Here is a 26,983-nt window from a genome sequence, read left to right on the forward strand (position 1 = left end):
GTAAAACTGAAAAATGTGTAACCTAAGTTTATATTATTAACCTTACTTTCCCGTTATAAGTTAAACAGATGTTATATTAAACTTTGTCTTTTCAACATTTTGGAAATTGTTTGTGTTCATTGAGATATTGTTTAAAATGTTACTTTTCAAAGGGGGTGCACTCATTTACGCTCAGCACTGTATGACTCTCAGTGTATATACTTTTATCTTCATGTTAACTTTAATTATGAATGCATTGCCATGGTAAAAGTGGTTCTGTATCCATGGCAGTGACCTTTAACCCCCCACACCACACCCTTCTCCAGTAATAACAGATGAACAGATGGAGGTGTGTGTGAGTCAGGAGGATACATCTACAACTGCGTCTACATCGACATCTACCTGGGATTCATCAGTGTGAACATGTTTTAAATAAATAAGAATTCAAATTTACACAATTATCATTTATACATCAATATAAAAACTAGATAGATAGATAGATAGACAGACAGACAGACAGACTGATTGATTGATAGATATTCAATGTAATTAAAAAAATCAAATGTTTTGGAGTTAAAAATTTCCATCACTGTGATTTTCAGTTATGCGGTGTAATAGTGAGTTAACAAACAAACAAACAAACAAACAAACAAACAAACAAACAAACAAACAAACAAGGACCTGTTTATAAAAAGTATACTTTTATAAATCATACATGAAGACATTTATGCTATTTCTATTCATATACATACAGTTCGTAAATAAAGCTTCATTTTCAGGACTAAACTTTAATCACAACATCCGGGGACGTACAAAAATAAAAGCCAAATCAACTATCATACAAATATTCACAATTTACAATTACAGCTTTTACAGTGAAACTAGTGTGCTCGAAACTCAAATCAAATCTGTCACGATTTGGAAAAAAAAGAAAAAAGTTCAAGTTAAAATCCACTGCACTAGTGTAACACCTGCCTTTAAACAATTTGTTATTTTTTAACTTTTATTTTCTTCTTTAAAAATTCCCCTTAGTATTTTATATGGATTATTTAATATATTTTACTGATATCAGTGCTGTTTTTAATGTGCACTCATCCACTTCCCCTCGATTGAGTCCCCTTGATGCTTTCATTTTTAAAATAAAAAACAACATATCATCAGGAGCGATAAAGTTGTTCCGATTTCCAATAATATTCCATTGCGTTTTATTGCTTTGATACTTTACACTGCGAGCTAATTATTGTGCTAGCTCAGCAGCAAAGTCGTTATTTAGCATAATAGATAGTTAGCAAACAAGGCAATTAGCAAGTGTTCAATTTAGCAAACCAACGCTTCAGCAAATTAGCTGATTGTCACACTGTGTTAGTGTTGGAGTGATAAAACTCAGTGGTAATGAAATTGCTAATTGTTATACATTAAACGTTTAAAGATAAGATCTAAGCTTGAGCTCAGTATCTATTTAATTTAATACCTTATTGTGTTTTATATCTTATTTTATAGAGTAAACGTAGCTATGTAAACGCTGACTAGCTGTTTACTCTACAGACATCTGTTTGGTGTAATGCTGGCCGCGTGGCTGTATTTAATCATTTATCGTGCTCCTAGCCAGTTACACATCATTCCCAACTCGACTGATTCACGCGGTAGTCTACTGATTCTGACAGGTGAACACCGCCGACTGCTTTTAGTTCTGAAAACTACCGCATTACAAAATAATCAGTGAACACTGTTGGATTTGCTCTTCTGCTCTCACTTCATCTGTTTTCAGCACAGAGGATACGAGTCTACAGCGTCAGATAGTCATATGAAGTGAAGCCGAGAGCCAGTGGAACGGCGATAATGATATTGACTCTAAACCGTATCGCTCTATCGCGCCGTTCCATCGACTCTCGTTACGGTTCTAGCCAATCAGCAATGAGGTCACATGTTACAACAAATCACACCAATATTCATAAAAACCAAACACGCTCTGGTGATCACGAACAATAAAACTCTGAAGAAAAAAAGATTCGCTATGACAAGTTCAAGGCGACTTGGTCATCGGCTCATCAGCATCAAAGCACTGAGGTGAAAAGCAGTGTTATGTGCAATACGTCGGTCCAATTTCTCCATCTGTTTTCTTCAAATATGGCTCTCAGAGTGCAGAGAACACAGTTTTACAACACATTTTTTTTTCAAAATTTCCCAGTTGGCCATGCCCCCGGACCCACTATGACTATGTCATGCAATCTGATCTACCGCTTTTCATTCTCAGGGGTTGGCAAGTATGTGTTATTCTTAGCTAACACACTCCAATGACATTCCAACGGTATATGTAACAGTAAGTTAATGCAAACTTTTACTAATTTTTTTGAACACTTAATAGTACTTTCCAGTTAAACAGCCATGTGACATGATGTGCGTGTCAGAAAGAAAATGCCCACCGTTTATAAGTTAGCATAAAATCATTTTCGCTGCAGGTTTGTACACATGTCGTGTCGTCCATATTATCGAACATATGACTGAAAACATCAACAAGTGAATGAGGTGAACATTTCACTCCCTGACATTTGTTCAGTTGTTATTAACACTCTTTATTATTGGCCTATCAATGGAGTGTGTTAGCATGTTGCTAATAGTTAGCAGTTAGCTAAACGTTTCCTTTCCTCTTCATTTGTCAGAAAATTATTTCTGAGAAGGGAAGAGGAAGTTATTCTGATAGTTGTGGTTTTAAACACACACAGCTCCATTGTCTGTTTTTTTTTGTTAAACACGCTGAGGAAAACTACTGTATCCTCTGTGTGTGTGTGTGTGTGTGTGTGTGTGTGTGTGTGTGTGTGTGTGTGTGTGTGTGTTTAGCAGCATGGAAACCGTGGCCTTCATATCATGTATGATATGAACATAATGTTAAATATAACCACACAATATAACGGCCACAGTTAATTAGCAGTTAGCGGTTAGCTCAGTGTCCACCAAAGTGCCTTTCTTCTTCCTGCTTTGTTTTTCTGTCAGGAAATGATGCCTGAGAAGGTGTTTATGGAAAGAGGAAGTCCTCGACTCATAAACTTGCTCAGTCCTGAGTCGGTGTCGTCTCCTGTTGTGAACTTTGACCTCATGGACTTTTGAATGTAATATCCCGGATCTTTACACGGCTTGATCTCGATACTGTAAATAATAAAAACAAAAAAGTCTCAAAAATGTTTTCTGAATCAATTTCCCTCACAAGCATCAAAATAATTTAAACACATTTTAATATGTACGGAACAGTACATAACCGTTATTTCATTTGATCATGATTATGTTTCATCATCATTATTTTTTAAATATTAAATTAAATCATGATGTCCAGGAGAAAGAGGGAGATCTCTGAAGGCACAGTGAGTGACCTCTGACCTTTGAACTTCATAGAAGGTTCTGCGTGAGTCTTTATCCAGACACAGCGTGAACCCTGACCTCTCGGTCGTCTTCAGCTTCATGCTGCATGTTTTGATTTTGGACTCCTGAGAAAAATATATTTGAATAAACAGACGAACAAACAAACAAACAAACAAACAAACAAATAAACAAACAAGCAATAATGTATTAAAGATGCAAAGAATGAAATCTCACCAAGACACTTTTGGGCTTCACGTCACACAAGTCCACCATGAGACAGTTCACATCTAAGAGAGAGACAGAAATCAGGACACTTAAACACAACACCTCGTTAATACACTATTAATGTGTCCAGTACGCTGTGTTCTGATTGGCTGAGAGCAGTACGCTGTGTTCTGATTGGCTGAAATGTACCTTGGCTTTTGTTGGAGGTTACAGCTGAAATCTGAATTCTCGTTGTTCGTAATGCAATGCCTCTCTCTTCTTCTCTGCTGCTCAGTGACACCTGAGACATAAGGGTCATAAAGTTTGTGTCAGTTTGTGTACAGAAACAGAAATATTCACGTCTACAGATTTTAAGGTACAAAAGCAGTAGAAATTGCATCTAATGTGCACAAAAACTTCGTTAAATACTGTAGCAAACAAATTCAAATGAGATGTTAATCCCAAAGTCCCCCAGTTACAAACACCGTGCACTTTATACAGTTTACTGTACACTGTTCCACATATACTGGATCAATACAATACTGTGTTGCATGAGTGAGAGGGCGGGGCTTAGGTGTAGGTGTGATCCAAACTCATCACCTTCCTGTAGTTTAGTGAGACGAGCGCGCCACAAACTTCTGCAGATTGCTTCTTCTGTTTCACAGTCATGTCTGTAAGAGGAAGTGACATGGTCATGTGACCTGAACAGGTTTTACGATGTCATAGCTGTGACATCACACACTGAAGTGTTGGTACCTCTGGTGGTGTGATGTTGTGTGAACTCGGGGAACTTGATACTGGCGTGACACAGGAAGACGTCTTCAACTGACTCTTTGGTCGGGTTACAGAATGCAATCTACACACACACACACACACACACACACACACACACACACACACACACACACACACACACACACACAGAGGTACATACATAGGTGTGAGTCTTGTGTAAACCTGTGCTCGTAAAGTGCTGTAGTCTGTGGTGAAAGTTGCGGGTGTTCAGAGTCACGTTCTGCAGCTGCTTATGTGGATTTTCTGAGCTTTACGTTCAGATTATTAAAGTCACCTGTGTGTGTCACACCTCTGATACACTTCTCTTGAGAAGAATAAGAAGTGTCCAAGACGGGCTTTTACAATAGAGTCTAGATAACCACCTTTCACCTTTAAATTTGGAAAAAAATCATCAGGGATAGAAAATAAGGACTGAAGAAGGAACTAGTATTTTTATTCTTTGCTGTCAAATGAATTACGACGTAACATCAAATAAAAATTACAACAAACACATGAGCCTGTCACACACCGTCCTGATCACTCTCATCTGTTTATACGTTTCATCCTAATTACTGTCCCTAATTAAGTTCTGTCTTTCTGTGTTTAGTTGTTAATCAAAACCCTGCACTCGCATCTTCCTCCTGACAGACAATGATGAGGATAATGAAGAGTATTTTTCCATTTACAGCCCTGAACACTTAAAAATACAAAATAAAATAAAGTGTAATGTAGGTTTTATTCTGCTAAAGCTGCAGGAGACTGAGATAAAAGTCTGAATTTTATTTAACGTGGAAATTTTACACTTAAATTAAATACAATGATGGAAGAAAAAACAGTTTTTGTGTAGTTTAATAATAATCATCAAATCAGTCGAGATTAATTTCCACTTACAGAACATAAATCTTTTTTTGTGTGTGTGGGGGAGTTGGTTTAATGTAATGTTTATGAGATAAGTATTTTCATGTCATTAAAGTGTCGGAGAGGAAGTGAGCGCTCACCTTCATGTAGTAGATGGTGAAGTAAACTGGCTGCTGTCCCATTCGCACATAATAGGAAATGACATCAGCTAAAAAAGGGTTGGGCTCGTGTGGTCTACTGGAGTCACACTGTTGGAGACACACATACACACACACATACGCACACACACATCATCTAGGATAATTATGAATGACGATCATTTTTATGATGTACTACATGTTAATCAGGTGATGTGTTCATTACCACGGTGGCGAGTTTGGGGATCATGTGACCCAGACTGATGATGTTACACTCGTACCAGGGGTCCACCTTCCCCAGATACGAACCCAACACACACGGGTTAGAGTCCAGCAGACACACACTCTCCTACACACACACACACACACACAGTCACTTATTTATACATACAGTAAATAGCTCTCTAAAGCCTCACACACAGCATGTAGATTATTCTGTAAACCTGCTCTTCACCCTTTATCTTCTGGTTTATTTATGATATATTTGTATATATTTTTTATAAATCCCCAAAAGAAAGCAAGTGATTTTTTTTTCTACAAGAGCAGAGTTCTGATTGTCACAGCTCTGTATATATGAAGTGTGTGTGAGATGTTGTGTCTCACCGTGGTGGGAGAGGACAGCTGCTGCGTGGACACGGGGATATAAAACATCTGTATATTCACTTTGATGGTCAGAAAAAGTCTCCGTGCTTCTCTTTTCCTGTCAGAATAAAAACACAAATGTGTGAAGACTCTACCCTTCTTCATTAATGTCAGTGCTGTACAGGTAGCAGCTTAATAACTCACAACTCACCATTGTGGGCGTGGCCCAAACCACACGCCCTACTCACTGTATAGTCAGTAGTGCACTGTGGGTGTGGCCCAAACCACATGCCCTATTCACCGTTCACTACACAGGCCACAAAAACACTATCATCAGTCCACTGTGGGTGTGTCCCAAACCAAATGGCTTATACACTATACAGGCCACACAAGCAGCATAATGGGTCCACTGTGGGCGTGTCCCAAACCACACACCCTACAGCAGGGGTGTTCAAATTGATCCATAAAGGGCCGTGTGGCTGCAGGTTTTCATTCCAGCCATGGAGCAGCACCCTGATTTGGCTTATTCAATCAACTGACACACCCACCCTTTAATCAAGGGTGGGTGTGGCTGCAAGTATTTGACTGTGTGAAGACAGTTCAGTTGATTGAATGAGCCAAGTCAGGTGTGCTGCTGCATGGCTGGAATGAAAACCTGCAGCCACACGGCCCTTTATGGATCAGTTTGAACACCCCTGCCCTACAGAATCAGTGGACAGCATGGTGCCATTGACTCCCACTGTGAAGTTTTGAAGCCTTTTCTGGACAAATTAAAATGACTTGTCTTGAGTGAGTTTGTGCAGTAGATACAGCTGGTTGGACAGTGATTCCGCCTCTTGCTCCACCCTTTTTGGTCCTGGACATATCTCTCTTCGTACCAGGTGTAAGTTACACATCTGAATATAAAAGTGCTCCACTCGTGTTCTAAAGGGAGTGGCTTGCTAACCTCGCTGTGTAAATGAACAGGACGCTCACGTTCTTTATTTCAGAATGCAATTTGATTGTGACTTGGGCAATTTTAATATTCAAATCCAATTAATGTTATTAAATCCAACTAGTGAGGTCATTTTCATCATTTTCATGGTGTTTCAGTTCACTAATGCTATCTAGCAGCTAGCAAGCTAGTTACCAAGCTAGTTTAGGCAACAAAACGGACTAAAAACCCTGCAGATTTGTTAGAGCATGTTACAGCACTGTACAGGTTTGGTATCATATTTTAAAGATGTTAAATGACGTTACTGGAGTCTCAGAAAGATCTTCAGGTGTGTGTTGGAAAGTACGTGCACGTTCACTGTCATGTCCAAACCTGTCAATCACCTCATCAACCACGTCCTTTTATTTATCATTAAATAACTCCTATAATACACATTTATCATAAGGAAATATATTGGGGGAGATATCAGGGTCGAGTGAGTTTGTAAAAACAACAGAACCCTATTTCCATAAATAATCTGTGGAGATGGGCGGCACGGTGGTGTAGTGGTTAGCGCTGTCGCCTCACAGCAAGAAGGTCCTGGGTTTGAGCCCCGGGGCCGGCGAGGGCCTTTCTGTGTGGAGTTTGCATGTTCTCCCCGTGTCCGCGTGGGTTTCCTCCGGGTGCTCCGGTTTCCCCCACAGTCCAAAGACATGCAGGTTAGGTTAACTGGTGACTCTAAATTGAGCGTAGGTGTGAATGTGAGTGTGAATGGTTGTCTGTGTCTATGTGTCAGCCCTGTGATGACCTGGCGACTTGTCCAGGGTGAACCCCGCCTTTCGCCCGTAGTCAGCTGGGATAGGATCCAGCTCGCCTGCGACCCTGTAGAACAGGATAAAGCGGCTACAGATAATGAGATGAGATAAGATCTGTGGAGATGGAATTCACAGTGTACGTTTGGCTCCGCCTCCACTGTGCCCTCAGATTACTGGACCCTCTGTAGTGCATTAGTGCAGTGTGTATTGTGCACCTGAGTCTGTAGTACGCCCTGGCGAGTCTCCCGAGTATACGGTCGTCCCCCATCACTACGATGTTAGCGGTGAAGTGTCTCTGATGTTGCTGCTGTTTGAGGAAAGTGCTCCCGCTGACTAAAGCATCCTGTAAGAACGCCATGCTGTCCGTCACCGAGGGCTTCACCTTCATCCCTCCGCGCCTCAACAGACGCCATGTGCCCTTCGTCTCTGAGTCTGAGCCCTGTGGCAAGTCACGTTCGATCCCGCTGTCTGTGGAGAGGATGGAGTGACGTGGCATGTCCAAGTCCATGTAGGGTGAAAACTCAGACATGTCGAAATCCTCCATGGAGATGCAGAAGTTATCGGTGGAGCTGCTGCGCACAAATTTCGCCAGTTGTCTCCCTGAAGGAGGAAGAAAAGATGGGATCCAACCCAAATCAATACCAGAGTGTAGTCTGTATACCTTTACACTCCAAATGATCATTCAAATAACTCTCAACATCCTGCCCCCCCACCCCCCCTCACCACCACACACACACACACACACACACACACACACACACACACTTCTGAAAGAGATCAGACTCACAGAGGTCTTCTTCCTCCCACCACACGTGGAAGCTCATATCCGGATTGGGAAGTGAAACATCAGCCAGACAACCATGGCACAATGGATCTGAAACACATGTGTGCAAACACACACACACACACACACACACACACAGAAATGTTGAAAATAAACACAATTTCCATTCCTTCTGAGAACAAAGTTCAGTGTGTGTGTGTGTGTGTGTGTGTGTGTGTGAGAGAGAGAGAGAGAGAGAGAGAGAGAGAGTGATGAGGAATGTGAAACAAAATCCAGAATAGAGCTTTATTAGAATAGAATAGTTTTTGCTGAGAGTAAAGTAGAAAAAAGTTTAGTACAGAATTAGATCATTGATTACTTAGTTGAAGAGTTAATGAGAGTAGTGTAGAGATGAATAGAGTAGTGTAGAGTTGATTAGAGTAGTGTAGAGTTAATAAGAGCATTGTAGAGTTGATGAGAGCAGTGTAGAGTTGATGAGAGCAGTGTAGAGATGAATAGAGTAGTGTAGAGATGAATAGTGTCGAGTCGATTAGAGTAGTGTAGAGTTGATGAGAGCATTGTAGAGTTGACGAGAGGAGTGTAGAGTTGATGAGAGTATTGTAGAGTTGATGAGAATATTGTAGAGTTGATGAGAGCGCTGTAGAGTTGATGAGAGCAATGTAGAGTTGATGAGAGCAGTGTAGAGTTGATGAGAGTATTGTAGAGTTGATGAGAGCATTGTAGAGTTGATGAGAGCAGTGTAGAGTTGATGAGAGCAGTGTAGAGATGAATAGAGTAGTGCAGAGTTGAACAGAGTTGGTGAGAGTACCTTTGCCGGTGCTGAGCAGCAGCTGTGTGTAGAGCTGTTGGAGTCGCTGTGTTCGGTCATTTTCTTCGTTTTGTTCAACACAGTCTAAAACCTCATAGAAATAAATCTCTACATCCTGCTGCAGCTCCTACACACACACACACACACACACACACACACACACACACACACACACAAAGGGTTCAGGGTATAGAGAAAAATGTTGAGGGAGGTATATTAGACCAACAGACAGATATTTAGTTAGTTTGTTATATAGACAGGCAGAGAGACAGACAGACAGACAGACAGACAGACAGACAGACAGACATGTATGTGCTGTCTGGGGGGCAGTGGGTCAGTCTCCCCATAACCCTAACCCGACTGAACCATCTGAACCCCGAGCTGTGGAATTTACTTTGAACTACATTTACTTTGAACTTGTATCGTTCCATGGCAGTCGTTATAAAGCTCTACACGCTCTCTCTGTTTTATTTTGTTTTCTTTTTTTCAGAAGTCTCGTCTATCCAGGTCTTCCATATTTAATAAGATGATACTTGCACATTTTCACCCCTCTCTCTTTCTCTCTCTCTCTCTGTAAATGTTGTCAGTGGAGATATACAGTACATTAATAACTCTGTGGAAGAGAACATGTGGAATGTGGAAGCTCAGGTCCATGAGGAAGGGAAACTGCAGGACTGAGCAATCTGCAGTAATGTGTGTGTTCAGAGCTCCAGGGAAATCAGGACACTGTTTTATTTACTGTGAATTACAAAGCAGATTAGAGCAGATTACTGAACAACAGCTTTTCACACAGGGCGGCACGGTGGTGTAGTGGTTAGCGCTGTCGCCTCACAGCAAGAAGGTCCTGGGTTCGAGCCCCGGGGCCGGCGAGGGCCTTTCTGTGTGGAGTTTGCATGTTCTCCCTGTGTCCGCGTGGGTTTCCTCCGGGTGCTCCGGTTTCCCCCACAGTCCAAAGACATGCAGGTTAGGTTAACTGGTGACTCTAAATTGAGCGTAGGTGTGAATGTGAGTGTGAATGGTTGTCTGTGTCTATGTGTCAGCCCTGTGATGACCTGGCGACTTGTCCAGGGTGAACCCCGCCTTTCGCCCGTAGTCAGCTGGGATAGGCTCCAGCTTGCCTGCGACCCTGTAGAAGGATAAAGCGGCTAGAGATGATGAGATGAGATGAGCTTTTCACACACACACACACACACACACAGAGAAAGTGAAATCAGAAAGGGTAAGTTCTACTGTTTACCCTGTGGTATGGGGTTAGGGTTAGGGTTTAGGGTTGGGTTAAGGGTGGGTTTAGGGGTTAGGGTTTGCAGTCCTGAATGCAGATTGTAACTAAAATTAAATTAGAGGTTAGGGTTAGGGGTTAGGGGTTGGGGTTAGGAGTCCTGAATGCAGAGTGTAACTAAGATTAAATTAGATGTTAGGGTTAGGGGTTAAGGGTAGGGTTTAGGGGTTGGGGTTAGGATCCGGAGTCCTGAATGCAGATTGTAACTAAGATTAAATTAGAGGTCAGGGGTTAGGGTTTAGGGTTAGGGTTTGTGGTTTAGGGTTAGGGTTTAGGTTTAGGGGTAGGGGTTCCGAGTCCTGAATGCAGATTGTAACTAAGATTAAATTGGAGGTTAGGGTTAGGGTTTAGAGGTTAGGGTTTAGGGGTAGGGGTTAGGGTTAGGGTTTGTGGTTTAGGGTTAGGGTTTGTGGTTTAGGGATAGGGTTTATGGTTAGGGTTTAGGGTTAGGGTTTGTGGTTTAGGGTTTACGGTTATGGTTTAGGGTTTGTGGTTTAGGGTTAGGGTTTAGGGGTAGGGGTTAGGGGTAGGGGTTGGGGTAAGGTTTAGGGGTAGGGGTTAGGGGTTGGGGTAAGGTTTAGGGGTAGGGGTTAGGGGTTAGGGTTCGGAGTCCTGAATGCAGATTGTAACTAAGATTAAATTAGAGGTCAATGATTTTTCTCCCTAAAACTTCAGCTCATAGACAAGTAACTAGTGCCGTTGGAAAGGTCTTGTGTGTGCGAGTGTACATTCATTCTGTGAGCGCACACACACACACACACACACACACACACATGCACGCGCACACACACTGACATGCACTCTCACTTTTCCATTGTTCACTCGCAGGGCTACACTCTACAATTCTGAGACTTTAATACACCAAATTAAGACGCCTGTGCCGCCTGCTGTGATCAATCCCCTTTCCTCAGGATCAGTCGTTAGTTGTGTTGCTCATTTAATATCTTCTCAGACCTACAGGATGTACAACCACACCATAACCACCTGCCTGATCCCTCCTCAAGTCCCACTTCTGGGTTCTCATGATTCTTTGAAGTCGTGTCCGTGTGTGTGTGTGTGTGTGTGTGTATGTGTGTGTGTCCGTGTGTGTGTGTGTCCATGTGTGTGTGTGTATGTGTGTGTGTGTGTGTGTGTGAGAGAGAGAGAGACCTCCAAGGCGCGTGCGAGTGTTGGTCCGTGACAGTTGTCCTCTCCCAGTGTGGCCTGTAGGAGGTGCTGCACCACATGCCGCATGTAGTCGAGCTGCGTCTCCGTCCGACCCTCAGCCTCCAGATCCTCCTTCAACACCAAGCATAGAGACTCTGAGAACACTGCTGGGTCTACAAACACAAACACACTGCACACACACACACACACACACACACACACACACACACACACACACACACACACACACACACACACACACATGCAGGGTTAACACAATTCTCATTTAAAGTCCAACTGAGACAGTATCAGGTGACCATCACATTACTGACCTGCAGTGAACCACAGTGTGTGTGTGTGTGTGTGTGTGTGTGTGTGTGTGTGTGTGTGTGCAGAACATGAGACACACTGTCCTGAACATGTGAACTTTAATAACAGAAATGTGCTCGGCGTGTTCATGCTGTATGCTGCAGGGTTGCCATGGCAACTCAGAGTAACGCTGTGCTGTTTTAAGCGTGTGTGTGTTCATCACAGCGTTCTGTCTGACACAGGAACGTTCCAGAATGTAAAACGTAAACAGAGATACGGTATGACATCATTTTTAACAAACAAAAACTGTAGTTGTCATTAAGCTGCTGTGGTGTAAGAGGAATAAACCGTGTTGTTTACGGTTTAGAAGAGGAATAAGACGTGCTGTTAGAGGAAAATAATCACCTTCAGGATGGTAACAGTAACTCTGCCTCTTCACTCCACCCTGGTGTTGATTAATTTCAGCACACCATCACGTCTTTTATTCCTTATATAGCATACTCCACTGACTAACATTCGCAAGATTATTATTATTATTATTATTATTATTATTATTATTTATTCAGAAGCTACAGTAGGAGTGCTGAAAGAGTGATCATTGTGGGTGTGTCTGGTAAGGGGTGTGGTTATGGATGACAGACAGAAACAGGAACTTCATTGATAAAATGAAGTGTTTCTGAGAAGGAAGTTCCTTCACGTGTTCATGGAGTGCAGTGAGGTGACGGGAAAAAACCCTCGAGGTCCACAAGCAGGTGAACAGGCCCAACCTGTCTGAGTCCTTAATGTATTTTACTCCCAGTTATTTTGTAGGGAACGTGTGTGTGTGTGTGTGTGTGTGTGTGTGTGTGTGTGTGTGTGTACTCACCGCTCCTGTACAGGATGATTTTCATTCTTCAGATTGTGTTCAGCCATAAGCTTCTTCAAATACAGTAGTCCTTGTTTCACACACACACACACACACACACACACACACACACACACACACACACACACACACACACACACACACCTAATTAGTGCTTTGCACTTCTGCTTTATGAAGCTTACAGTGTGTGAGTAAATGAATGTAATTTTGTTGAAGCACATCTGGAACACAGACCCACGGTTCTTCTAATGGAAGGTGATACAAGGAAATAATATCAATATTGCAATAATTTATGGCACAATGCAATTTCCTAACATATTGAGATATATTTTAATTAATTGTACAAAAATAATAATTACACACTAACTGGGGGCTGCTGATTAACTGATAATAAAATGTTATACTTGATTTTTAAAATGAACAAATATTACTTTTTTTCTAATTTTTCTGTGACATTTCTTCTCCTTTCAGTGTTGAATATTTCTTTTTTATTTCTAAAACTAAAAATGTTATTGTATATTACTTATATTAAACAGTAAAAAAGGTTAGGTTAAATAATAAACATTAAAAAGTTTTATATATACAGTTCTGTGCAAAAGTCTTAGTCACGTAAAAATTACTTAAAAATAATGAAATGAGATGTTTTAACATAAAAAAAAAATACTATAACAGTAATCAGTGAGCCATAATAACTGAAACAAAGTCAGTATTTGGTGTGAGATGACCATTTACTTTAAAAAAAATCTCCGTCTCAGGTCCAGTGAGGTCAGTTTTATGTGGAAATGATCTGTAGGTTTTCCTGAGCATCTTCCAGAACCAGCCACAGTTCTTCTGGACACTTTGACTGTCACACTCACTTCTTCATTTTACACCAAAACCCAGCAGCCTTCATTATGCTTTCTTTTTTCATCTGAAAAGTGCTCTCTTATGGAATATGCTGCTCAGATACAAACTTTTTTCCTGTAACATTTAATTTTGTGCTGGAAAAAACCCAAATGTTTGGACTCTAAAATGGTTTTGTAATGTTTTGACTCAATAATGTAGAAATCATAAAATAGAAATCTATAATAAAGTTTGTATGGAAAAAAGTAACAGGGCTAAGACTTTTGCACAGGACTGTGTAGAACCATAAAAAATAGAAAACTGTGAAAACAAAATGATAACGGAAGTGTGTATTGTTTAAAAGATGTTCAAAAAGCTATTTTTAAATCATTTATTAAGTATTTAATGATGAATTTATTTGTGATTAATGTCACAGACCCACAGCTGGACACTAAACACACCTAATATGTCTTTAAATGATTGAGAGTGTGTGTGTGTGTGTGTGTGTGTGTGTGTGTGTGTGTACCTGGTGTGGCTCTCTCTGTCTTTAACTGTCTCGTGTAATTGAGTCCTACAGAGCAGAACGGCTCAGGCAGAGTCAGCATCCTCTTACACGACTCGTAAAGCCTTTTATACACATCATCAGGGATGTAGACTGCCTGCAACACACACACACACACACACACACACACACACACACACACACACACGTTATGATATGCACATTTAATATTAATACACTCTTTAATAATAAACTGTTCTCACCTGTAAGACGGCATACATGAGAGTGTGTAACAGTGGGATGATGTGTGTTTTCAGGTCCACTCTCTCAGCCTGTGAACACACACACACACACACACACACACACACACACACACACACACACACACACACTTATTTGAATTCTGTAAATGACAGATTTTTATTAATGCACTTGTTCTACTGCACTGCTGTTTCTATAGCAGCAGCTCAACTTGCTTCATCACTACATTAAATGTAAATATAAACGGATAAAAACTCAGTGACTCCGCCTCCTTTTCCCCCCACAACCTTTAAATATACAGTAATTAAACAGATCCAAGATCCAGTGTCATTCTGCTGTTATCTACACTACCTACACACACACACACACACACACACACACACACACACACAGAGGCTTACTCTCTCCAGCTCTTTGATGGTCACTCGAACCAAAGCAAGACTCTTCTGAGGATCACGCTGCACCTTCTTATGCAAAGTCCATCTCAGCATTCCTACACACACACACACACACACACACACACACACACACACACACACACACAGAATTACTATATTCATTAGCAGAAAGAGACCACAGAAGTGATACTCTGTGTGTGTGTGTGTGTGTGTGTGTGTGTAGTTGCAACAGTGATCATCATCATTCCTCAGTAAAAGTCTGAATCGTTTATCCTGCAGGTGTGTGAGATGTTTAACATACTCTCGCTATCATTTCATTTAACACAAAGACCACGCACACCGTGAACATCACTCGCTAACATCATAGCTACATTTACAAAAGGTCTGGGATCATCGATATGCTCATGACCTTTGAATATTCATGAATATGCAGCTTTGTAGATGCCTCATGTTCCTGTGCTGTAACTCATAGCATACGTTTGCTGGCCAGCTTGTGAAGTTTGTATTCCTGAGAACACTTCGAGTTTACGTGTGTAAGCATGAGATGGCAGGAGCACCAGGGGGTACATACTTTCAGTAAGTATGCTGGCAAATATATACTACAGTATAAAAGTATGCACTCCAATTACTGCACACTCTCGGCAGGTGTGTACTCCAGGCGAGTGTATGTTCTAAAGTCTACAGGCTGTAACCACATCCTCATCCGTACATACTGTAAATTACTGCATCCTCCAAATGACCATCTGCTCCATTTTACTCCACACTCAGGGGGAGCGAGCGCTCAGCTCCTCATTACTGAACATCTCAGGAACACACACGCTCTCCGTACACATATCCAGGTAAGTGTGGGCTCTACGTACATCTACACCACAGTTTACCCTGTACACACTCTAATACATCCAGGAGGGTCATTTCATAACCATGCTGACACACACACACACACACACACACACACACACACACACACACACACACACAGTGAGTGGGAGTATAGAAGTTCAGTAGGAGTGCGGGAGAAATCCACTCCTCCATCCAGGTGTGTGTGTGTATGTATGTGTGTGTGTGTGTGTTACCTTTATTCGCCGCGGGCTGTGAGGTGTCCAGCTCTCTCAGGATGGCCTGCAGGCTGCGGTAGATTTCTGAGTCGAGAGCCGCAACTTCTGAAAACACGTCACACACACCCACACTCTCAAATCTCACATTCATTAATTATCTCGTTATAACTCATTTGAGAAGTGATAATAACACGTTTATAAACTGTGAATAAAACTCAGAACCAGAACTGGTACCTGCTGAGTCCATGCTGCTGCAGTCACTAGAGCTTACCCACAACGCCATTATGTGAGCATGATGATGTCACTGCTGGGGGTCGCTATGATGGAAAGAAGTAAATGTATGTGTCACACACACACACACACACACACACACACACACACACACACAGAGCTGACTCAGACATTCTGTTCTCTGCTTAGCCAAACTTTCTTTCTTCCAGCAAGTCACACACACACACACACACACACACACACACACACACACACAGTGTCCAAAGACAGGATGGAAGGAACACAAGGCAAAGTGGAGCGAACAAACAGAAACTAACTCAGACTTGTTTCATCTCTGCTAATCATTAAGCAAAAGGTGGCACGTTTTCTTCACACACACACACACACACACACACACACACACACACACACACACACACACACACACATATATCAACAAACACCACACACAGTTAAAAAGAACCTCCATTCTCTGACCTGTTTCGTTGAGTGTGGGTTATGTCGCCATGCACAAGAAGACAACTGTGAGAGAGAGAGAGAGAGAGAGAGAGAGAGAGAGAGAGTGACACGCCGAGTAACACTTCCTCTATCTACTGCACACACACACACACACACACACACACACACCCAACCAGTATGAGACAGAGAGCACAAGTGAGTGAGGGAGGAGGAGGAAAAGAGACAGTGTTTGTGTAGAGGATAGAATACACAGAGGAAAGTTCAGAGGGTGGATGAGGAAAGGTAGTGTTGAGTAGAAGTGTGAGAAAAGTGTGTATGTGTGTGTGTGTGTGTGTGTGTGTGTGAGGAATGAGTTGAGGCTACTTTTAACTCTGACTCTCGAAGTGTCTGAAACCCGACCCTGCTCACTACATACTGCACTATTTAAGGAGTTCTACTATTTCTATCCAAAAGCACGGGTTCATCCTCCACTGGTTCCTAATCTCCCACAATGCCCTGCAGGGGCTCAGGCTCACAAAGGGGCGCCTCAAGCAGATACACAATACCCATCATGCACTGCGGTGACTCGCCTCCTAATTTACTAATAAACTTACTATTCACTTCAAAGATTTAGTATAGAATGTGAATATCAATGATCATACAATGAATATTCATGTGTCTGTAATGAATATTAATTAGTGTACAACAATTAGTGATGAGTGCATGATGAGCAGTAAGGAGTTGATAATGAACATTAATTACATACAATGGACAATAAAAAACATGGGATTGTAATAAATCTATAATTAACATTAATAAGTTTATAATAGATGTGGGGGCAGCACGGTGGTGTAGTGGTTAGCGCTGTCACCTCACAGCAAGAAGGTCCGGGTTCGAGCCCCGTGGCCGGCGAGGGCCTTTCTGTGAGGAGTTTGCATGTTCTCCCCGTGTCCGCGTGGGTTTCCTCCGGGTGCTCCGGTTTCCCCCACAGTCCAAAGACATGCAGGTTAGGTTAACTGGTGACTCTAAATTGAGCGTAGGTGTGAATGTGAGTGTGAATGGTTGTCTGTGTCTATGTGTCAGCCCTGTGATGACCTGGCGACTTGTCCAGGGTGAACCCCGCCTTTCACCCGTAGTCAGCTGGGATAGGCTCCAGCTCGCCTGCGACCCTGTACCGGTAGGACAGGATAAGCAACTACAGATAATGGATGGATGGATAATAGATGTTAATTAGTGTATAATTAATATAATTATTTTGTACTGTGACAACGGTGGTGCTAGAGGGTGCCACAGTAGATAGATGTGTAAATGCAAATACACGGGTAATCCCACTGCAGACACGCCTACTGCAGACACCTACTGCAGACACACCCATGTATAAATGCAAAATGTAGAAATAAAAAAAGGACACATTTCTACTTGATGATTTACTCATGTTTTATTTTATTCACCTTCAGCTTCATTAATTTTATTTATTAATTCATCTCCGGGTTGATGAAGATGAAGATGGTTATTCCTGTTTAGTTGTGCTAACTCTGTTTAAGCCTGTTAGTGGTGAAAGGTGAGACTTTACCCGGGGTGTGGGGGGTAAACCAGAGCCATGAGGAGAGAGTCTCAACAGCGGAGGTCCAACACACTCGATCATCACATCATTCATGGAGATGTCAGTTACAGGAAGTTCTTAGCAGGTAATTTGAATATGTAAATACAGAGAGACAGAACTGCGATTTTTGGTAGTTAATCGTCAATAAATACACTGATTTGCGATTTTTATAGAGCTCACTGACGTGTGTATGTAGTTACAGCAATACATTTTTTAAAACTAAAATTTGGTCCTTTGGTTCCAGAGAACAGCGAGTGTTAGCTGATTTTATTTTCACTGTTATCTGAACTATTGCAATTAAATGTCTTTTAGTATTTACATCAATAACATAATAATAATAATAATAATAATAATAATAATAATAAAACTTTATTTGTCAGGTATGTGAACACACACAAGGGCGCAGATGGCATGGGGGACAGGGGGGACATGTCCCCCCCAGATTTATAGTGACCCCCATCTGTCCCCCCCACCCACCGTCCCTACGTAAGGTGCCACACATAGGTAGAAGAAGTGAGGATTAATGTTCCGTTAGTTAGACTAACTTACACTGCAGCACAAAGTTGAAATGGCAGCAGCAGCAGCCTTGTCTGTGATCAATCCACATTTTCCCCTTCTTGAACCGGTGTAGGCTGGAGCAGATCCTTGCAGAGTTGGGAAAGCAAGGTGTTCATTTTCCACATAATTCTCGGTTAATAACACTGCACAGCTCATCCATTTGATCGCAACGGTGTTTCTGCTGCGACTAATGGTGCGTTCAGTTGTACTCGTAAGTTGGAAGTTTGAAGTCGGAAAAGCATTGAAATCCAGCATCTCCCAGCATAAACGTTGGGGTTTTCGTTTCATTTCATTAACTGGCCATTTTTTTGAATTCCATGTTCCATGATGTCCCAGTTTTTAAACTGGGAAGCACTCAGTTCTGAGGTTATGTTGCTCGGAGCTCCAAGTTCCGACTTCCAATGTAAATGTAATGCACCATCTCGACCCCGGGGTCCTAAGGGGAGCTGGGGACTTTGCCTGTCACGGTAACCATAGTGATCATAAACAACTGTCTAATGACCGAGCTGGTGATCTTTCTGCCACATTAAGCCAGAGAAGAGGGAAAAAAAATCACAGCGTTTGTTTCAAGAACCAAAAGATGTAAATATCCTCTGCCTGTTGCCTTTCCCAGATGTGACAAATACTTGTTTTGTAATGTTGAGTAGCTCGTCTGATAATAATAAGAAGGAATTTGGACTTACCTGAAGGAGGCTAAATGTAAAATAACAGCATTCTAGGCTGTAGGTGAATATCTTTTAATGTTGTTATTTTTATGTATAATGTTATTTTAGTAAGCAGCAACTGTTAACTGAAATTATGAGATTCAAGATGTTAACATTGTCCTCCTGGCCTGCAGGCAATCCCTGGTGGGGTCAACAATGAAAAAACAAAAAACAATTACAGCGTTTTTTCAAAAACCGAGCAATGTTGACCAGGTAGGCCTTTGTCTACCAATGTTCATTCAGTTAGAAAACTCACAATTCGAATGTATATTGAAGCTTCAGTACACACACACACACATACATACACACATACATATATATATATATTATATATATATATATATATATATATATATATATATATATATATATATATATATATATATATACATACATACATATACATACATATATATACATACATATATATACATACATATATATATATATATATATATATATATATATATATATATGCATTTACACAAAATGGAATCATTTGCTGACAGCTCAGTCCCCCCAGTTCAAAAATCCTATCTGCGTCCCTGAACACACACGAGGAATTTGACTCCAGTTTCACTTCGCTCTCTCAGTACAAACAGATAAAAAGCGTAGACAAAAACAAAAAGCTATGTACATGTAGAGGGGAAATATATGCATAGACAGCATAGTGCAAGGATGAATTGGTAAATATAAATATACAGTGTGCACAGAATGACGGGATGAGTGTGCAGATGTTTCACAGTTGATGTTGCTGATATTTGAGTCCGGTTTTAGCTGTTCATCACAGAGACAGCCTGAGGGAAAAACTGTTCTTGTGTCTGGTTGTTTCTGCGTACAGTGATCTGTAGCGTCTCCCGGGGGGAGAAGTTTAAACAGTTTGTGACCAGGGTGTGATGGGTCTGCAGAGATGTTACCTGCCCGTTTCCTGACTCTGGACAGGTACAGGTCTTGGATGGAGGGCAGGCTGACACCAATAATTTTCTCTGCAGACCTTATTGTCCGTTGCAGTCTGTTCTTGTCCTGCTTGGTGACCGATCCAAACCAATAACATGAACATTATGTACCATTACATAGATTACTTTATTATTATTATTATTATTATTATTACCTATATATGAGTACTCATGAACGATGCTGAGAGAACATAAAGCTAAATGAAGGGTTTAAAGCTCCACCCTCCTGTGGACTGGATTAATATTGATGTGGACATGAAAGTAAAAGGTAGAAGATCGAAAGTGTCTGAAGAATAACACACTGAAATCATCTCTGTGTGAAGTGATTACTGTCTTAAGGCACTGGTTCAGTGTGTGTGTGTGTGTGTGTTGGGGGCCATGGTCATGAAGTCATCTCCACAAACCCACATTATTACAAAGTTGAAGAAAAGCAGTCATGCAGTAAAAAATATGTTGCTTTAACCTGCTTCTGTCTCTGGTCTGTCTCAGGTCTCTTTATGAACGTCTTCACTATTTCCTGTTCCATCTGCAGTGAATCAACCCACATCCTAAACACAGGTGTGTGTGTGTGTGTGTGTGTGTGTGTGTGTGTGTGTGTGTCCAGCACGTGATGACAATCTGTTACTGTAATGAGTGAAAAAATAAAAAACATGAATCTGTTATCTCCAACACACACATCTGCAATTCTTCATTCTGAAAATATTTACAGCACCAACTCTGACCATAAACATTCAAATATTCTGCTACCCGTCCATCAGCTGATTGATCAAAAAGGTAATTATATTATGTACAACAATAATATTTTATTGTATTATTTATTTCATTATAAACCTGTACAATAATGTTACATCTCCCTGTAATATATTTTTCAAAGAATGCATTTCCTTTATGTTTTGTTTGTTTGTTTGTTGCCGCTTTGCTCTGTTAAAGCTCATTCTGCACTCTAATGAAGCATTATAACCTGAAACATGAGCAACTGTGCAGCGATGAATAAAATCTCACCATAACGTCTTCAGTTAATTTCCAGTGGTTGAGGAAATGTAGCAACAGACTGTACACACACACACACACACACACACACACACACACACACACACACACACACACCTCTATATCTCTCTCTGTCTCGCCGTGCTGTAACCTAAGATACACTTAAACCCACACAGAACAACTGGGTCAGAGAGAGAGAGAGAGAGAGAGAGAGAGAGAGAGAGAGAGAGTATTAAGCTTGTGTTCTGAGCAGATGAGTGTCTAAAGATGAACTGTGCTGTTTCAGCAACATGCAAAACCACAAAATGTCCTGTAACTGAGGGAGGAGGGGGAGGGGGGAGAGAGACAGAGAGAGAGACAGAGAGAAAGACAGAGAGAAAGAGAGAGACGGGGAGGGGGAAGAGAGAGAAAGAGAGACACAGAGAGAGAGAGAGAGAGACGGGGAGGGGGAGAGAGACAGAGACAGAGATAGAGAGACAGGGATGGGGAAAGAGAGACAGAGAGAGAGACAGGGAGGGGGACAGAGAGAGATAGAGAGAGGGGGAGGGGGAGGCAGAGAGAGATAGAGAAAGAGAGAGACAGGGAGGGGGGGCAGAGAGAGAGACAGAGAGAGGGGGAGAGAGACAGAGACAGAGAGAGAGAAAGAGAGAGACAGGGAGGGGGGAGAGAGAGAGACAGAGAGAGGGGAGGGGAGAAAGAAACAGAGACAGAGAGAGAGAGAAAGAGAGAGACGGGGAGGGGGAAGAGAGAGAGAGAGAGAGAGAAAAAGAGAGACGGGGAGGGGGAGAGCGAGACAGAGAGAGAGAAAGAGAGAGAGACAGAGATGGGGAGGGGGGAGAGACAGAGATGGGGAGGGGGGGAGAGAGAGAGACAGGGAGGGGGAGACAGAGAGAGAGAGAGAGACGGGGAGGGGGAGACAGAGAAAGAGAGAGAGACAGGGAGGGGGAGAGAGAGAGACAGAGAGAGAGAGGGGGGGAGACAGAGAGAGAAAGAGAGAGACAGGGAGGGGGGGAGAGAGAGAGACAGAGAGAGAAAGAGAGAGACGGGGAGGGGGAGAGCGAGACAGAGAGAGAGAAAGAGAGAGAGACAGAGATGGGGAGGGGGGAGAGAGAGACGGGGAGGGGGGAGAGAGAGAGAGAGAGAGAGAGAGAGAGAGACGGGGAGGGGGAGACAGAGAGAGAGAGAGAGAGACAGGGAGGGGGAGAGAGAGAGACAGAGAGAGAGATGGGGAGGGGGAGACAGAGAGAGACGGGGAGGGGGAGAGAGAGACAGAGAGAGATGGGGAGGGGGAGACAGAGAGAGAGAGAGAGGGAGGGAGAGAGAGAGACAGAGAGAGATGGGGAGGGGGGAGACAGAGAGAGAAAGAGAGAGACAGGGAGGGGGGAGAGAGAGACAGAGAGAGAAAGAGAGAGACGGGGAGGGGGAGAGCGAGACAGAGAGAGAGAAAGAGAGAGAGACAGAGATGGGGAGGGGGAGAGAGAGACGGGGAGGGGGGAGACAGAGAGAGGGGGAGAGAGAGACGGGGAGGGGGGAGACAGAGAGACAGAGAGAGAGACGGGGAGGGGGAGACAGAGAGAGAGAGAGAGACAGGGAGGGGGAGAGAGAGAGAGACAGAGAGAGAGATGGGGAGGGGGAGACAGAGAGAGACGGGGAGGGGGAGAGAGAGAGACAGAGAGAGAGATGGGGAGGGGGAGACAGAGAGAGATGGGGAGGGGGAGAGAGAGAGACAGAGAGAGAGATGGGGAGGGGGAGACAGAGAGAGAGAGGGAGGGGAGAGAGAGAGAGACAGAGAGAGATGGGGAGGGGGAGACAGAGAGCGAGAGATGGGGAGGGGGAGACAGAGAGAGAGAGAGACAGGGAGGGGGAGAGAGAGAGACAGAGAGAGAGATGGGGAGGGGGAGACAGAGAGAGACGGGGAGGGGAGAGAGAGAGACAGAGATGGGGAGGGGGGAGACAGAGAGAAAGAAAGAGAGAGAGAGACAGAGAGAGAGATGGGGAGGGGGAGACAGAGAGAGATGGGGAGGGGGAGAGAGAGAGACAGAGAGAGAGATGGGGAGGGGGAGACAGAGAGAGAGAGGGAGGGGGAGAGAGAGAGAGACAGAGAGAGATGGGGAGGGGGAGACAGAGAGCGAGAGATGGGGAGGGGGAGACAGAGAGAGAGAGAGACAGGGAGGGGGAGAGAGAGAGACAGAGAGAGAGATGGGGAGGGGGAGACAGAGAGAGACGGGGAGGGGAGAGAGAGAGACAGAGATGGGGAGGGGGGAGACAGAGAGAAAGAAAGAGAGAGAGAGATGGGGAGGGGGGAGAGAGAGACAGAGAGAGAGATGGGGAGGAGGAGACAGATAGAGAGAGATGGGGAGGGGGGAGACAGAGAGAGAGAGAAAGAGAGAGAGACAGGGAGGGGGAGACAGAGAGAGAGAGAAAGCAAGTGAAAGAGAGAGAGAGAGAGAGAGAGAGAGAGAGAGAGAGGAACTGATGTGTTTCCTGACATTCTAAATGTGTAGGCGGAAAAGCAGAGGGTTATATTTAACCTGAAAAAGCACCGTGTCCACACACACACACACACGCACGCACACACACACGCACGCACGCACACACACACACACACACACACACAGGCCTGCTTTACCGTCACTCTGTGTCTATACAATGATTTGACAGATGAACTTTAATAACATTGTGAGCAAAAAATCTGAAAAACTGAAAACAGGAAATCAAATCATCACCCAGTCAAGGAAAATAGGAAACAGGACTCTTTGCAAAACAGAAAAGAAGAAAGATGAAGAAGAGAGAGACATGGGGGGGAAGAAAGAGGGGGTGAGAGAGAGAGAGAGAAATCTGTGGTCTAATAATGCCATTATTTCTTTTGACATTTTTTTCTGTTATTATTATTATGTTGTCGAGTTGCTTTAAGGAATTAACCCCGCCTACTGTGACATCATTTTTATAAAGTGACACACTTGGTATTTATTTCTTCTTAAACTGATCATGTATTAAATGTCATGGTCCTACCTGTGGGTTTCCTCTCTTCAGGTAACTTCTCCACTCCTCTCCACTCAGCATTACCGGCCACGCCCACATACACTTCCTCTTATTAACTCTCAGTGGCTGTCATTGGCTGTTGCCTATCACCTGCTCCTCCTCTGTGTGTATTTAAGCTGCTGTCCTTCAGTGTCAGATCGACTTCTAGGCGTCGACTCCGTCAACTCTTCAGTCCTGGTAACCTGACTCTGCATTTCTGTCCCTTATCTTGCTACCTGATCTGTGACTCTGTGTTCCAGCCTGTTCCCCACTCCTGCCTGTTGTGCTGTCCTGTCTGTCTGCTGAGGGACTGCTCGCTGGGAGACTGCCTGAACACCTAGTACTGTCAGCTTACAGCCTCCCTACTCTGACAACACCTGATCCTGTCTGATCTCTGAAGCTAAGCAGGGTCGAGCCTGGTCAGTGTTTGGATGGGAGACTGCAGACATCACCACCATGCTCCCACCAGCCATCCCTGCCTCTCAGTCCTCCTGCCACTGAACTTTGCACATCCTCCCAACTCCCTTTCATCAATAAAACTCAACATTTAACTTGAGTTCTTGGGTCCTCGTCTGTTTCCCCTGACAGAACGATCTGACCATCATTGACCCAGTGCCCTCCCCGACCAGCATGGTGATTGAGCCTGCAGTGACTGGAACGTACAGAGGGAGAAATAAACCGGATGGCCGGCGACATTGCATCTCTGCTTCAGCTTGAACAACAGCAGCATCAGCTAACCCAGGTCCTGCAAGTTCTCACCACTCCATCCGCTCATATTCCACCTGCTCTGGCTCCCGGTGATCCGGAACGTTTCAATGGTGACCCAAACCAGGTCTGGCCATTCCTGACCAGCTGCCGTATCCAGTTCTCTCTGCAGCCCAGGACCTTCTCGACGGAGGGAGCCAAGGTGGGGTATGTCATCACTCACCTGACCGGCCGGGCTCGGCTGTGGGGGACAGCTGAATTCGACCGGCAGACCCCGGCCTGTGCCTCCTTCAGTGCCTTCGCCGAGGAAATGTTAAAGGTGTTCGACCTGGGCTTGTCAAGAACAGAGGCGTCACGAGCACTGATGAGTATCCGTCAGGGCAACCGGACGGTGGCAGACTACTCCATCGACTTCCGCACCCTGGCGAGGCGCAGTTCGTGGAACATGGCGGCGCTGGTGGACACCTTCCTCCACAGTTTGGTGGACTATGTCAAGGATGAGCTCGTTTCCCATGAGCAACCCCCAACACTCGATGAGGCCATTGCCCTCGCCGTACGCATCGATCACCGTATCCAGATCCGCAGACGAGAGAAGGGGCGTCCTAGTCAACCTGCCACCCGCACTCGGGGTGAGTCTTCCGCTGCCCAGTTCCCACTTGTCATGCTCCAAAGTCGACATAATCAGTCTGAGCCCATGGAGATCGGCCGTGCCTCCCTCACCCCCGAGGAGCGATAGCGCCGCCTAACCCCCATCCGTAAACCCCTGCTTCAGCTCCGCCTTCAGCTTCCTGACACCGCTTGTGCCCTGGCCGCCCTGGTGGACTCTGGAGCCGAAGCTAACATCATGGACACAGAGCTCGCATGGCAGCTGGGTGTGGGGTGCCACCATCTTACTCCACCCGTTCCTGTACGAGCGCTGGGTGGACATCGTCTCGGCACAGTTACACACATCACAGCCCCCGTGACAATGCTGCTGTCAGGAAACCACCAGGAGTCCATCTAATTCCACCTCCTACACTCACCCGGCCAACCACTCATCCTAGGGTACCCGTGGCTCCGTCTACACAACCCCCAACTCGACTGGGAGACTGGCACCATACGAGAGTGGGGAAGGGGCTGCCATCAGACCTGCTTGAAGGGAGCCGTCCTGCCAACCAACCAGGAGACCACCAGCTCCACCCCCGACATATCCAAGGTTCCTGTTTGCTATCGCCACCTGAGGGAGGTGTTCAACAAGTCCAAGGCCACGTCGTTGCCCCCACACCGACCATACGACTGCGCCATCGACCTCCTGCCAGGCACCGCACCCCCTAAGGGCCGTCTCTACTCCCTGTCAGCCCCGGAGAGAAAGGCCATGGAGGACTACATAAACGACTCTCTGGCTGCCAGCCTAATCCGTCCATCGTCCTCTCCTGCCGGAGCTGGATTTTTCTTCGTGGGGAAGAAGGATGGTTCTCTTCGCCCATGCATAGATTACCGGGGCTTGAACGACATTACGGTTAAGAACCGGTACCCTCTGCCACTACTCTCCTCCGCCTTTGAACTACTGCAAGGGGCCACAGTGTTCACCAAGCTAGATCTCCGGAACGCTTACCATCTGGTGCGAGTGAGAGAAGGCGACGAGTGGAAGACTGCGTTCAACACCCCGACGGGACACTATGAATATCTGGTCATGCCATTCGGTCTCACCAATGCCCCAGCAGTGTTCCAGGCGCTGGTAAACAACATCCTCAAAGACATGCTCAACAAGTTTGTTTTCGTTTACTTGGACAACATTTTGATCTTCTCTAAAACCCTTTCTGAACACACCCACCACGTCCAGTTGGTCCTGCGCCGCCTGCTTGAGAATTCGTTGTTTGTGAAAGCCAAGAAGTGCGAGTTCCACGCTCAGTCTGTCTTGTTCCTGGGATATGTGGTTACTAAGGGCAGCAT

At 44.1% G+C, this 26,983-nt stretch overlaps 1 protein-coding gene across 2 annotated transcripts; it reads right to left on the bottom strand.

Annotated features, from left to right (window-relative positions):
* Positions 1–701: 701 nt before the first annotated feature.
* Positions 702–24,355, bottom strand: LOC132884692 (phosphoinositide 3-kinase regulatory subunit 6). Of its 2 annotated transcripts, XM_060918550.1 has the most exons (21): positions 24,338–24,355; positions 16,554–16,598; positions 16,080–16,162; positions 15,864–15,950; positions 14,794–14,885; positions 14,395–14,463; positions 14,156–14,288; positions 12,808–12,877; positions 11,637–11,823; positions 9,209–9,335; positions 8,404–8,490; positions 7,832–8,216; positions 5,910–6,006; positions 5,533–5,655; positions 5,310–5,417; positions 4,294–4,393; positions 4,138–4,208; positions 3,748–3,838; positions 3,568–3,620; positions 3,352–3,458; positions 702–3,123 (listed from the first exon to the last, which is right to left on the bottom strand). In XM_060918550.1, exons 3-21 carry the CDS (start codon positions 16,126–16,128, stop codon positions 2,967–2,969), a joined length of 2,193 nt encoding a protein of 730 aa, XP_060774533.1. In that variant the 5' UTR covers positions 16,129–16,162; positions 16,554–16,598; positions 24,338–24,355; the 3' UTR covers positions 702–2,966. The 2 variants fall into 2 exon arrangements, with proteins under 2 accessions (XP_060774533.1, XP_060774532.1); XM_060918549.1 differs by lacking the exon at positions 24,338–24,355 and having other exon boundaries at positions 16,554–16,907.
* Positions 24,356–26,983: the final 2,628 nt, after the last annotated feature.

The sequence above is a fragment of the Neoarius graeffei genome, chromosome 4 (assembly GCF_027579695.1).
Source record: "Neoarius graeffei isolate fNeoGra1 chromosome 4, fNeoGra1.pri, whole genome shotgun sequence".
NCBI classification, from domain to species: Eukaryota; Metazoa; Chordata; class Actinopteri; order Siluriformes; family Ariidae; genus Neoarius; species Neoarius graeffei.

Coding starts and splice junctions, on each gene's coding strand:
- LOC132884692 (XM_060918550.1), bottom strand. CDS start 16,128: ATGGCGTTGTGGGTAAGCTCTAGTGACTGCAGCAGCATGGACTCAGCA. Junction 11,824..12,807: donor AATCATCCTGTACAGGAGCG/GTGAGTACACAC, acceptor GTGTGTGTGCAG/TGTGTTTGTGTTTGTAGACC. Junction 4,209..4,293: donor ACAACATCACACCACCAGAG/GTACCAACACTT, acceptor TTCCTCTTACAG/ACATGACTGTGAAACAGAAG.